General features: G+C 35.4%; 1 protein-coding gene across 4 annotated transcripts in view; it reads right to left on the minus strand.

The window, feature by feature from the left end:
* PPP1R13B (protein phosphatase 1 regulatory subunit 13B) overlaps positions 1-15,405 on the minus strand; it is an 80,538-nt gene that overhangs the window by 28,625 nt on the left and 36,508 nt on the right. For all 4 annotated transcript variants that reach the window (XM_068399107.1, XM_068399105.1, XM_068399106.1 and 1 more), the window contains exons 3-4: positions 12,113-12,232; positions 10,557-10,624 (exon numbers count right to left, since the gene is read on the minus strand). In XM_068399107.1, coding sequence (XP_068255208.1) covers positions 10,557-10,624; positions 12,113-12,232 — 188 coding nt within the window. The remainder of the gene's footprint in view (positions 1-10,556; positions 10,625-12,112; positions 12,233-15,405) is intronic.

A 15,405-nucleotide genomic window follows, 5' to 3' on the forward strand; every position in this document is an offset into this window, starting at 1 on the left:
ACAGTTGCTGGTAAGAATAGCCAGCACACGCTTGGGGTACCTGTCCTCAGATGGAAGTTACGGGAGTTTATTATACCAGTTCCGTATCAAATAGGTCTTACATGAAATGTATGTGGCCTCCTTGCGCTACCGGAGGACTATGAGAGGAGAACACAGGATGGAGCATCTGCTGAAGATCATTGATTCTGAACACCTTACATTTCTGAAACATATTGACCCTATATATCACCAAATTTAAGATTTCTAATAGATTTTGACCACATTTTCCATAAAACCTGATCCTAGTGCCGTGCACAACAAAGACAACTTGAAAATCCTGTGTGAAAACTCATATATAACACTATAAAAAGACAGAAGAAAATATCTGGTTTTATTTAAACTAAAATAGAGTTTTTGCTGATCTCAACATGGATGACATTATTTCCAGTTTAATGGCTTTATCCACAGCTCTGCCTTCCATTTTTTTAATTGGGTCAGAAATACGCCGATAGCAGAAATCCATTTTAAAGAATCCAATGACAATAGCACGTGCCTTTTTTAGCTTAATGGAAATGAACAAGCTAATTAAACCCAGCAAAGGCAATCAGAATATTGGGAATTAAAGGAAAATACACCTAGCATGTGCTATCTCCTGATAATCAAATGATCCTGAAATTAACATTACAAATGGAACTGGATAACTTTACTCAGAAATTTATAGTAAAAATATTATTTTATTTCAGCAAATAAATACATTAACAGTTTCTTAGAATAAACACGATTCAACTGCATCAGAGTTTACTGAAGAATCTCACATTATCCATATTTGATAAAATCTTAACATCTCTAAAATTACACTACCTTGTTAGCAATTCCTCCAAGTTGCTGATGCTAGTAAGTCACTCTATATAATAAAACATTTAAAGTCTATTCAGCATAAGCCACAGGCTCCACATTTCTTGTTTTCCCATATTGCTTTCTTAGACATCTCACAAGTGAGGCTGTCCTCTATTTTGCACAGAACAGCTAAGCAAAGGCAGAACTTAACAAAAATCAAAAGAATGTTAAAATAGATTTTTAAAATTAGAAATGGATTTAAGCATATATTAAACATCTGCTACATATGAAGTAAACTATATAAATCACTTCTACAATATAGGAAATGAGCATCTGGAACTAGTTTATTTAAAATACTTTCTTCCTTGTCCTTGCAGACACTTAAACAGCCACAGAAATCTTAAGCATGTTTATATTAACTTTACCGTCAGCTAAAATACCCAGTAGATGATCTGAATCAAAACGTCAACCTCATACTCCTAACAAAAGTAAATTATCTTAAAAGAAATTATGCATTCTTATAGAAATAACAGATCAGTTGTGCACAAAACTTCAGACCTGTTTACAATACCAATCCTTTTACTCAGAGTCATTTTGAGTAACAGACATGTTACAATACATGTTGATAACACACTGTCCAAGTGCCTTTAAAAATAGTCTCGGAACCATATTTTTCTGTGTCTTTTAGAAAAGCAACATCTTATTCTGATAGGATAGCTACGTATGGTTAAGATGCACTTATCATTAGTCTGAATAACATGTTTAGCATCAAAAGTGCATTTATTCTTCCCTTAAGTAACTGTGTCAACATGAAGTTTTTCTGTGGTGATGTAATATTGTGTATATGAGAACAGTATAAAAAAACATTTCCAAAACACAAAAGTACTGAAAATAAGTATCCTGTAATTGAAAGATACGTTGCGAAACTTAGCGTACAACTTGTACTTCCCATAAAATCTAAGTTGTTAAAAGCAAAAGTTGACCATGACATTTTAAAGTAATGAGCTTTTGATAAGGTCTTAAAAATTAAAATTGATAGCAAATGCATCTAACAAAATCTGATTAATTAAGAATTTCAATTCAGAGATAAGGCGTTACAAAACCCAAACTGGTCTGCATTCCGGTCAGGTGACAACAAAACACACAATCATTTAAACTAAAGTGCAAAAGCTACACAGTGTTTAAATGACACGCCCACTAAAGTGTAAAACTAACAAATTTTGAAAAGTAATTAAGCACCTGTTCACTGTTTTCCCATGTAACTTTAAGAGAGCACATCTTTATTTTGCAGCACTGCCCATCGGCTGTAAACATTTGCGTTGCTTCAACATGCTTCAACTCCATGTTTCTGTTATTTTCTGTCTACACTAATAGTTTAACTGTTTGCTGTGAACAAGCCAAATCAACAACTGTACACATCTTATGAGGTCCTGCATGGCTTTTTGGCTCAGTGCAATCAATAGGAGGTAGAATATTTTTAATTTTATTCCATATGAAATAAAGGTTTCCCCAAATTCTTTATCAATATGAAAAGCTGTCTCTCCGCATTCATCAACAACCAGCTAACGGAAAAGGCTAGTGGATTTTGCCAGCAGTAAAAGACCTAATCATGGCAAAATCAAGCCAGCTGTCAACTACAATCAGCTTGATTCATTGCACTTTTCATATTCAATGGAAAATGTTGAGCAATACACAGTTCTTTCACAGTTATCAAGTTAAACTGAAAATATAAGAATACAGACACATTAGCTTTAAAAATACATGAATCATTTGTTCCATTTGTATTTTTGTAGTGTTATCAACTCAGTGCAAAAACTGAGTACCAAAAAGATCAGGAAAATAATAACTTTTTGTATTAAATTTTACTGTTCAAAGTGACAGAAAACCATACCACTGGAAATTTAGTAGAGTTTCTTTATTAACAGAGACTGCCTAAGATAAAAGGCAAACAGTACAGTTAGAACAGATACCACAATCTTATGCAAATAACCTTTCCAGTGTTTGCTACATGCTTTTCCCTAAATCTTGCATGCAACCAGATGAAGCTAAAGCATGTGTGTAATAGCATAAGCCAAGAAGCTGCCAGTCAGAGAAGACCAGCAAGCCAAAACCTAGATCTAAGGTTTTTTAAATATTAAACATTAAAGAAAATACTAAACCCCATTAATAATTTCTTATGTATCTAAAAATTATGATATTGTGGAGGATAAAAAAACATAAAAAGCTGTAATTTACCTTCTCAAACTCACGAACAACATGCAAGTTCACCCTCTCTTCGTTCTTTCAAGAAGGTAATTCAAGCATGATTCAGTGCACTTACACAAGAGATCCAGCCAAATGGGTCTCTATAAGGACACTGAAGAACTGTATGTCCAAGCACAATATAGTGAATATTCCAGCTGCATAATGAACAGGCTTATTTTTAGCAAGCGAGAAAAGGTATGAGCTGTAGAGAAAGATCATCCAGTAGGAATAAGAGAAGAAAAACAAGTTCAGCTCCCTTGCTCCTAAATTAGCCAGAGGGACTTTAATTTTCTCCTCTTTGATCTGAGGAAGACTGCAGGGGGAACAAACCTAACAATTGAATCTGGAAGCAGCTGCAGAGACCATAGAGAAATGGAAAGGTTCACTTGCCTGTGAAAAACATACGGGTAGGAAATAGGTATGCTAGGTGTCCAAAGGCTAGATGGACAGGAAACTAAATGAACAAGCCAGCGAACGTGGAAAGGTTGTCAGAGAAAGGAGGCCACAGCAGCACTGCACAAGAAAAACCACAGAGACTCTGGAAAAGATGAGAGGAAACACTAATCTGCAGATGACACAGCTACATAAAAGAGACAATTCTAAAGGTGGCCTGAAAAGGAATAGCTGGCCTTGTAAGTACCAGAAGAGTTCCCTGCTCAGAACTGAAGGCTGCTCAGAGAGACAGTCTAAACTCTCAAGCTTTCACAGTTAAGCTCTTAGAACTCTGCACTGACACAGTGAATTTCATAATCTGTCTCCTGTAAGGAACTACAGAAATAAAGGAAAGGACAAGTCCCATCTTCCCTACAATAACTTTAATATTAAAATATTTGGCTTAACAAAAAATGATACTGATGTGACTGCAAAAGGATACAACTGTGACAAAAGGCATTTAAGTTCACAGTGCTGGTGTAAGGACTGTGAAAGCGCAGCAATACTTCATGAAAAATAACAAATGAACTCTTTAAGTAACGTTTACTTTATGAGCTAATGTGTATAATGTTATGCATCAGCTGAAGCACTCATTTATTCTAAACTATTCCACCTTTAAGGGCCAAGGAACTCAGGATCTCGTATGTGCAGAGACAACTGGAGGCAGTTCTCCACACGCTTCATTTAGTTAGAGATCTAGGGAAAAGAGTGAATTCTATTGCTCCATGTTCACATTAGAAATACATGAAGTACCATAGTTAGAGGTTAAACAAACAAACGGACAGACTTCTCATCCTCCCCCTTCCATGGACGTCTGCAACCGAGTATTGCTGTAAAACTGCAAAGCCACGCCTGAGGAAAAGCCAAATCAGACCTGTAAAAGTGGGAACTAAAGGTGTAGATTGAGTAAACGGTGCAGTATAGGTCGTTCCTCCCCTGCAAAATGGGAAGCCACCTGTTGGCTGTTACGGACTAGAAAACCACATCTTTGTTCCCTGTAACTTGTTGAGCAGAACTATCTTTGATGCCCAGGAGAGCAGCAGAACTTCAAAGACTGTATACCACAAGTGAGTGTGTGTAAGTGTATACTACAAGTCTGTATACTGTGAGTATTCTCACACATCCATAGCCATCTAGATAGATGTTTGGTATCTAGAGTGACAGAGATTAAAAATTATGTGAATACATGGAGAAGACATGGAGGGAAACAGTCCTTTCGCAATGTTCCAAATGGGTTCCAATAGTGTTTTCTGTTCCCAATTAGTCAAACAACCTTCAGACTCCTCAAAACAAATGAAGTCAGATATTAAGAGCTAATATTAGTCATAAACTAATGCTCTCATAATTAAAATTATAACAGGAAAATGATCACAGAATAAGTGTCATGAAACTTATCGAATTATTCTCATAAAATATAAGCTTCTAGTAACTTTGTCCCTTATGGACTGAAATATATTTAAGGTTGCACAGGACACGTCCAAACACTGTTCATGACTTTCCAAATCCAAGAATGATGTGATTCTGCCTAAAAAGTTTACAAGAGGCCTCAGAGTGAGGTTGAGGTCAGGACCATTTGAATTCCCTACAGTTTCATAGAAGTTCTTTCTATGAGATCATATAGTTATTAGTCTTGTAGAGATGTTACCCTACATCACTATCCTTTACTGAGGTGTGAAGAGACTGGGATTTCTAGTCCAGCAAGAATTCAAAAGCTATGTGTATGCATTAAAATTAGCTTTAGACTGTAATTTTTTTTTTCACTTCCTAATTTATTTTTTTTTCCCTTAAGTCCTTTAGTTGGATTAGTTTTTCTATCTTTTGAAGGGCAAGATACTGCCAGCTGCCTGGAAAATGCTTCAGACAGACTTAACGAAGAACTCTTAGTCTGAGGAGAATCCAAACTCTATTAAGCTGACCAAGGGCTTGAACTAGAAATCTGATGGTGCAGAAGGCTGCTCTGGGTGCAGCAATGCTCCCCTCTCTGACAGGTAAAAATAACGTTAGGAATATATGTCGTAGACAAGGGAACACTCTTGACTGTGAAAGTGGCAGATACAATAATTTTTGTCCCCTTAACAAAAGCAACAGACAAAGTTGCAGCAGAAAATTAGGAAAACTTGGATCCAATTTAATTACCAGGTTTTTTACACGGTCAAAATGTTCCAGGAAGCCTGCAAGAAAATTTCTTCAGAAACAAGTTTTTTCTCTGCAAACCGTTAGAATTCCTTGTGCCTAAATTTCTTTTTTATTTCATTTTATTTTCTTCCAATGGAATGATTTGCTTAGACTTTGCAATGAGACCCCTGAAAGAATCTAGATTTCCAAGACTGACATCATTATTTGTTCATTTTAAACAGATGTTATTAAAACCTGTCTTATGTGAATGGCAGCCTCTTCCAAGTACATTGTTAAATATTACAAACAGAAAGTACTTAATACTTACAAGCTTATATTGAATTTGCAGCTCAGGTTTGACAAAAAACTTCTATTCCAGACTAAGCTCTTTATCCTTCAACATTTCAAATGTGAAACTTCAAGCAAGCATATATAAGGTATTTCTCTTCTCTTGAGGTTACTACTTCTGTTAAAAATTTAGCTTGTTTGCCTTTTTCCTCACAATTATATTTTGTCATATCTTTGCCTGACAGGCTAAGGAAACCTATAAGTATTTTGCCTGTACAAGTATACTTGTAAAACCATTCAGCCATCTTTGAAAATTCTTTATCAGATGCTTTTAAAAACACATTTAAAAATTTTAATTATCGTATCATAAGAAATATATGACAAAATGTATATTAGATGTTTAATGCCTTTTTATCTGGTCACATTTGTATGGATGAAATGGTTAAAACTACAGAACAACATACAATTCTACTCAAGGATTTTGGCACCACATGTAAATCTATTTAAACTCTAAGCCTAGAATTTGACAAGCCATACCCCAGGAATGCAAAAGCTGTGTAGCTTTACTACTGCCACGATGGAATGGGATATAGAGACTGACTGCATCAGATGGCTATCTACTTTCCATCAGCAAGCATATGCTCTCCTAAGTTAAATCAGTAGCATTAAAAACAACTTTGTGTGTACATATATGTAGAAGTTTTAACCTACCTGTTAATGGAACTTCCCAGAGCAATTCCCTCAGCATGAAAGTATTAAGAGTCTCCTGATGCTGAAACAGCTGGACTACCTGTTGTAAAATTTTTGCTAAAAGCCTGATTTGAGCCACTTCATCAGAAACAGTGAAGCTCAGTTCTGTTATCTAATCAGCACAAAATTTTAATTCTTAACTTTATCTGTTGGTCACAGATTTAAGACTAAGAAAATTTACAGGAGTGTGATACTTCAGTTTAGAATGATGGTGAAGTTCTCCTCCTCTACACGAGTTTCTTTTACACTAAAGCTAACACAATTTTTATAGTGAGAGATAAAATCAGGTTCTACTTTGTATTTCTTGGCAAAGACTTCAGTCAATATCTATCAAGAAAAAAGCTCATTGATATCAGTCTCTCTAAATTGGGGAAGCAATTTTAATATTAGAAAGAGCAAAAATAAGTTAAAGAGAGAATGGTACAGGAGACCACGAACTGACATTTTATTCTCCCGAAGTAGAAAAATAATGTGAACCAAACAACTACAGCAAATGAGTATTGTCTTCATATACATACTGTTTTCATTATGCTAATCTACTTCTATTCAGTCCAATACACTTTACTTTCATCATGTTCCTGTACCCCATCCTTTTTTCCTCCTGAGCTCCATCTGCTTTCTTGTTTTCTCATGTCCAAGAAGTTTCTCAGTTATCAGATTACTTTTTCATCTGGATAACTGTCATCATCCAGTCAGTCCTCTTTCTGAGGCTTCCTTTAAGTACATCTCTGATTCACTTCTATTGGTGACTGGTAGCTGCACCACGATGGGTGGCTCCCAGTCCCTCTCCTGTCTACCACTGACCCCCAGTGGTTACGGCTATATCTCCTCTGTCTCACTGTTTTCAGACCCCTGCTGCTTCTATGGAAAGAAGCTTCGATCATGCTAGGACATCTGGAAGCAAACAAGACCCAGCATTGTATGACCACTGATCACAGAATCAAAGAATATTTAGGTAGAAAGGAGCCTCTGGGAGTCAGACGGTTCAATAACCTCTGCCCAGAGCAGTTCAGATTGCTCAGGACTTTATTCAGCTAGACAGAAATTCCACAGACTCCAGGCAATCTGTTCCAATGTTTGTTACTCTCATTGAGAAAATATTTTCCCCAATATTTAATTAGAATTTCCCTTGTTAAAACTTGTGTTCAAATCAAACTGTCTCAGTTACACATGGAAAAGAAAGGAAGAGGAGGAAGAGGCAGCTATTCTCAGAGAAGAGAATCCCTCTTGAGACACTGTCCAATCTCCCTGGCAAAGGGAAACGTTCAGTTATGTAAGTCCTCTCCACATGTCTATACCCTTGTGTAGTGGTGGAAAGAGATCAGGCCCTGATTACAGCATAATTCCACTTCCAAGAAGGAAAGTTGTAAACAAAAGCAAACCCCAAAAGGTCACCTCAGGAATAAGAGAACTAGTCAATTTACAAAATTTCACATAGTTTTTCCTTTAGGCTTCGTTACGCGGAATGCAAAGCTCTCAGATGAGCACTTACTGATAAGTATTCTTTTTACAACAACGCATGTTCTACTATTTGAAGAGACCTAGCCTATTCTATTTTTAAAATTAAATCTTTATTTGGAAGATAATCTAATAAAATTTAAGCATTTATATAATGTGATTTTAAGCTAACCATTATTTAAACAACTGCTGATCAAGCACATATAGTTTAAAAGATCAAAAAAATCCTTCTGCATATGATAAAATGCTAATTAATAGAATTATCCAAATTGAATTCCAGACAGATTGCCCATCATTTTTTCCAAGACTATTGATTCAAACATTAAGGCAAACATTCATCCTAAAGTTTTCTATGCATGTCACACTTTCAGCTCTATCCAGATATTAAGTAAAAATCAATTGTTTCAATCATTAAAGCAGTATACGTAATAAAAATATACCTGAATGAAGAATATTTGGTAAGGTTTGAGCTGTCTTCAATGTTCCATTAGTTTGTATTGATTTTAGGGCTAGTCTAACATTCAGCATGCCAGTAACAATGAATAAGCCTAATGCATTATGTAAGGGTAAGCTGATTAAATCCTTGATCCTGAAGCCACCTCTTTTTCCCCCTCCCCCTCTGATTTAAAACTTGGTACAATCGCAAGTCTTAGTTTTATACACTTTCAAAACCTAATTTGTACCATTTTTGGCATAAAACCCACAACAATTTACATTAATATAATCCCTTTAGGTTTTAGTCTTTCTTGTGTTTTAATAATTTCCTAAACCTGGTAAAAATCCATTTTAAACTGACCAGTTCCCTAATAAATTTTAATTTTGTGGCCAAACTTTTCGGGTTTTTTTAAAAATATATACTGAATGGCACACAGGTAGCAGTGTTACTCAAGTTACCAGGTCTGAGCTTTACCCATAAGAATTAGCAGCAAATTGAACTATATGCAAAGCCATGCTATCATAAACTTTAGTGCTGCCAAGAAGTGAGATTATAAGGCATAGTGCACATGCCAGTCCTAATTTCCAAAGATGATATGTCTCAAATGAAGTATATGTGCTACAACATACATGGAAGAATAGATCAGAGGAGGTCATGAAAGAGTTATGTTCCCCTAGCACATTATAGCACTATGATCTCACTACATTGTCAATATGACAATGGAAGCAGGATAAACGGATCCGTGCAGCAGAGGACATCAGCTAGTGTTCTCTACAGAAAAGGAACGTAGAAAGCAATACATGATTAACTGTTTTGAATAGGGAAAAAAATTCCTTCCACTAAGCCCACATGCCATACACAAAACAAGCTGCTAAGAGCTGCAAACTGACTGAACAACTTTGCTGCTGCATATTTAAGTGTGTGTGTGTGAATTTTAGAAGCCAATTATCAGGCAATATAAAAGCACAGAACTGTTTAATCTGCACAACTATTTTTAACATTTTAGTTCTTTTCTTCTTTAAGACAGCTTGGAAAACCTGATTTATTTGCTTTTGAACTTTTTCAAGCATTATTTCACCCTGAGAAAGAGCCCTATTCATATTTGGAAATTGACAGTGCTTCATAGAGACAATACAACTATGAATTGGTGAGCTCAAATCTTTTTATTGAAATTTTAAAATGTTTAAAAATAGTCAACTATAGCTATAGTGCCTCAGTAAAGGCAGCAGAATGGCCCTGATTAAATAAGAGCAGAATATGGTCTGTAGAATTTTCATTAGTACTGAGGATGAGAAGAGAGAGAAGAAAGTAAAGTGAGTCTCAGTTTAGGAGTGGGTGGTTTTTAAGCCATGGTGATTTTGAAAGAGATGTACTATGTTTTACTTGTAAAAGAGAGTGTTCAAGCCAGGATTCACTGAATGCCACCAAACAGGTTGCTTATGCTATGTAATATGTATTTTAAATTGGAAACCTAGTAATATTTTAGTAAAAAAAAAGTAGGCATAGAAATGAACCAAGTGCATAAAAAAACAGTATAAAGAGGTGGCTCTGAGGGGTATGCAACCTCTTCTATCAGCATCTGAAACCAACCCAATCCAAAGATACATTCTCATCTTTTAACATATGAGGCTATGTCATGAATCAATAGAAGTGAGATAAATCAACCAAGAAAAGATGTCTAGAGAGGCAATACTAGTATGGAAGAATAATTTAGCTGTTTTTTTCTCCGCACAGGATGAATAAAACAGAGGAAGACAGATTAGAAAATGCAGTAATTAATAAGACTTCTCACGTCACATAAGTGAATTTCTTTCTAGACAAAAAATTTAGAGTAGTTCATGAAAAAGCCACATTCTCCCATTCACTTTACAACAAAAACAAACAAACAATCAAAACAGAACAAGATCTATACGTTTTCCACCAGTTCCCACCATAATAGATCTTGAAAACCAAGAATTTTAAAAACATCTAATATTTGAGTGGAATTGATCCAAAACTTCTAGGATTTATTACCTACCCCATTCTCTGTACGTTTCTCCACAGGTATATTTATGCCATTTCTTTGATTTTGGGCTTGACGTCCACCTAAAAGCAAAGTATCACTGGTTTAGTGCAAAGTTTAGTTTTCAACACAAACGGGTTTCATTCTTGAATCTGTTCTTTTCAAGAATTTTTATATGAAGCTTTTACCTGTGAATTTTTATTCTGCTAGTTCCAACTCTTTCTGATTAGATTATTCTTTGAAAGCAGTGAGGTCAGCAGAAATAAAGCATTTACTTCACAGACCTCCTCTGTTAAAAGCACAGACATGCAGCTTTACTTTTCTGAGTTGTGTTTAGGCAATGACGTCATGAAAGGGAATGTACTGAGTGTGACTACTGAAGTGTCCACAAGAAGCAGTAGTTTCAGATGAATACACTATAAGTGGATATAGTAGAGGAAGCTTTTCTAATGCCTTATAAACAACTTTAATCTACAAATTGATCCACAGGTCGATGATTAATTACAAAGCCTTGAATGCATGGTTCAGCAGCAACGTTTTTCTTGTACATGAAACTCTGTGGCTTCACGTGTATCTTAAATTTCTTAACATACTTTAAATTTATTTTGCCCACAGGATGACTGAGTATTTTACAAAGTACCTAATTAATACAAAAATCCCTCATACATTATTGGGCCTGTACTTCTGGCATTCAAAGCAACCAAGAACCACTTAGAAATACAAAAAGAAACCCCAGCTCAAAGCAATAAGGACTCAGACAAGACTTGAAATTCGGTTGTTAGAAGCAGTCAGATTAGTTGAATAAGTAAGGATAATCTGAACATGCAAATACACATTTCACTTCGAAATACCCTTCCTATCCTTCAGACAGTCTGACAGCCATTAAGTATATAATGCACAGCCTCAAAAGTCTTCTCATAAATTAAGCAGTCTATACTAGTTAGATCATAAAACTGAGATCCTTCTATTTTTCTATTCCAGACTTTTAAGAAAGCCCTACTTACTGTGGCACTGTTAAACACTTTTTCTGTAGAATCAAGCAGACCAGTGATTTTTCAAGGTGTGAATTATCACCACTACTAAATGTATCTACATGAAGTACTGAGAAAGTAAAGCCTCTGAGACCTCTGCCAACGATGTCTGTAAAACAGATTTTAGTTTCTAAAGGAGGCAAAGTAGTTTATTGAGTCTTTTCTCTGGGGCAACTGAAAGAGAACAAGAGGTCAAAAAGAACAATCCCACCATCTCAAAATGTAGGGACTTTCTCTCAAGAAGAAAAAAATGCATTAAGCCTCTAATACCCACCAACATTTTTGGATCAGTTTTAAGCAGAATAGAAACCGATCTTACTACAAAAATATTACTCAGCAGACTGGTAGAAATTATTCTACAGAAGGGAATTTGAGAACATGAATATATGTGCCACTGAGGAAGGTTCAAAATGGCTTTGGTGTAAGGAAGTTGTATTGCATATATCTACTGAAGTTCCCTGAAAGAACTGATAATCAAACTCACTTCAGAAATCTTTTAAACACATCTAGGTAACAATGCTACAGGGTAAGTGTACTTACTCTGTTCATTACTTTCGGCTGGTGACTCCTCATGACGAAGAAAAAATTTCACCTCTTCCCTGCGGGGACCCCATTTCTGCAGGTGGTCATACATCATGTGATCAAAGGGTATGGGACGTTCTAAAAGTACAAGACCATTTTAAATTAAGCAAAGTTTTATAGAACTCTCATTAAGTATCAGAATGTCCTTTTTGGTAACAATTCAATCTCTCCAGTGTATTTTGTCATATGCAAAGTCAAAGAAACAGGCAACAACAGACAATAGTTGCACTGTATTAAAAGCTAGCCCATTACTGTAACACAGCTCACTGCTTAACAGCAGTACGTAACGAGTTTGCAAAACCATACAAAAAATACCAGTGTTTAGAAACCCTAATTTAGGAATTCTTCACCACAACCTTTTTCACAATGCTGATCTTTGCACCTTTGCTGCTCCACCACCACCAGATGGATATTTTGTTGTATTATTAAAATGATTCATTCAACTTGAACCTCCAGGTTTCCACTCAGGCTAAAAGCCTTATCATTATACTGACACTTCATCTCCTAAGAACTTGAGCAGGTGCTCCCACTCCAATACACTATGCCAGACATTAACATCCAGTATATGTGGAACTACTGGCAAATCTTTGAACAAATAAAGGCTAAATTCTATTCAGCAGTCAGTCTCTTTGTTTTTCCCCAATGAAATGTAAAACATTCTCATAGTCTAGTTATTTCTTCCAAATTGATCAAATATATTCTTACTAAAAGGCTGCACAATATATATTTAGTATTTCAAAATGAAAATACGTTTTAAAAGTATGTTTCCATAATTATACTTGCATTTATTTTTAAATGCTTTCATTAAGGTAAGAAAATCTCCCTTTAAGATCTTTCAAGATCTAATACTAAGCATAATATTAGAAGATATCATCTAAGCAGAATAAAATTATACTGGAAGAGATTTAATTAGCTTTTCTACATGCAGCACCGTGTCAAACCAATATTACTACAGAAAATCAGGCTTGAATGGAAACCAAATGGTGGATTTTGCGTTGTTCATTGTTAAAAGCAAAATGTTCTCTGCCCTCAAAACCCAAACTACAGTATCTCCTACCAGGCAGAGCACTGCTAACAACTTGTTATCCATTTCATACTTAACCCATTTGACATGAGAAGACAGAATGATTCAAAGATGTAACAGATATCTTGGGGAAAGCTTGGGAAAACCACATCACAAATTTATCTTTATATAATGGAATTTACCTAAATTTATATGCATTATTAGCTATATAAATGTATACATGTCTTGATACTCTCGGGATACTTAATTGTAGTATTTAAAGAACAATACATTTTCATCATTTGAGTCACAATGCATTTAACACAATAAAGCGTCTTGTCAAAACCTGTCACGTCAAATAGGTATAGTGATTAACACAGTTCAGCCACAGTTAGATCTAGCTGCTTTCAACAGGGAAGGGTAATTTAAACCACAAGCTAATTCTATTCATCAGCTGACCGGTTACCCATCTTCCTAAAAAAACCTGCCCACAACAAAAAAAAAATCATACTACCTGGATTTAAAAAATATAGATACTTTTCTTTTCTTTTTCTTGTTCCTCACTCACGTGGACTCCAAGAAACATTGTCAATAGTGTTTATGCACACAAGAATAAGGTCAGTGGCTTATTAAAACTCAGTTCTTGAAAAGGAATTTTAAAAACATGATTTTCAGGTTTTTCAACTCCTAAAGTAAGGTAAGATTTCAAGTGCTTTGAAGCATATCCACTAAAATTGCAGCTTGAGTCGTCTAAAGATCACAGAGTGCAAAAATATTTAAATGATTTAGTTCAGAGACTTTAGGACACAGAAGATAAGAATCTTTAGGAATTTTTTCCAAACAGAAAAATTGCTAGGTAAACCTAGCAAGAACTGAAGCTTGATAACAAACTACCAAGAAACTGGATGTCTGAACAGGGTTGGGCTAATTCTGGAACGGTGAGGAGTGGCTGCAGCATTACACCTGGTTAGGCTGGTCTCCCATTAAAAGTAATGCCCTGATCCTAGGAGGCTAATACTTTTCAGACATGACCATGGAGAGAAATGGGAAAGACATTTTCTACTACTTTTGCAATTCTTTCACAAAACCAGTTTGGGATATTGTGCCCTAAATTAGACAGAAAACAGGTTAAAATAATAACAGCAACTTCATCATCACTGAAACTGAGAAAAGAAAACTGAAGCACCACTAATCATTCTGTGCAACTTAGCTACATGAAACAGATTCAGAAAAGAAAGAGGAAGAAGAAATGGACATTAACACTTCACACAAGACATGATGAGAATGAAAGTCCCCATTCCTTCCTTCAGTTTAAATCTTTTAAATCCAGAAAAATAGCAGGAAGAAAGCACGTTGTTATATTTGCTGTAAGTTAGGATAGCACAAAGGGATATTTTCTGGAAATACTTGTTCTTTAAGAATCAAAACTAAAACAAACAAAAACCTGCAGTTACACTTTTCCCAGTTTTTATAGCTTCAGACATAGTCGTAAGTAATTGTTTTCACAATACTATTTCAAACTTTCATTTTTAAGAGTTTAAACAGAAGAGAATGAAGAAAAGGTGAAATAGGAGAATGGGTGTACAGTAATAATAAACAGGTTGAATCCCTATACTTTAGCAACACATTAAAAAATTAGATAGAGAATGTTTGTTTACATGAATAACCACGATATATGCATATATCCATAATTATTTGCAAAAACTGCCTTAGATTTTAAGTTGGATGAAAATTCTGAAAGACTTTTGAGAACTGAGCTTGACTCCTTTCCTATTAAGCAGAAGTTTTGAGGATGGGCTAGTTTTAAGCATTCTGAAATGATTGAAACACCCTGAAAGAGCAAAACACAGATACTGCATCAATGTTTTAGAAGAGAATTGCAAAAATCTTTCTGTTGGAACTATATATCCACTATTTAAAACAAAATAAGTTTTGGACTTCAGAATCTGTTTTTATCCTGATTACAAGTATCCCGCTGCTTGTAATAAACACATTCATCCTTGCTATACATGAAACCAGAACACAAAGTAATGGACTGTCTCCACAGTGGGGGAGTTCAGTGCAAGATCAGGAATGAGCCTTTCCCTCCTCAGGTTTGCAGAAGTACACTTGTAGTAAACAACTATTTCTTTCACAGTCACTTGCCTCTGTGTTACCACTAAATTCAGGAAGACCAATTAATACCAGTTGCTGAAGGGCATTCCAGATGTAAATGAAGTGAATGACTAAGTACTGGGTGGACTTAAAG

Source organism: Nyctibius grandis, chromosome 4 (genome assembly GCF_013368605.1).
Source record: "Nyctibius grandis isolate bNycGra1 chromosome 4, bNycGra1.pri, whole genome shotgun sequence".
Classification (NCBI taxonomy): Eukaryota; Metazoa; Chordata; class Aves; order Nyctibiiformes; family Nyctibiidae; genus Nyctibius; species Nyctibius grandis.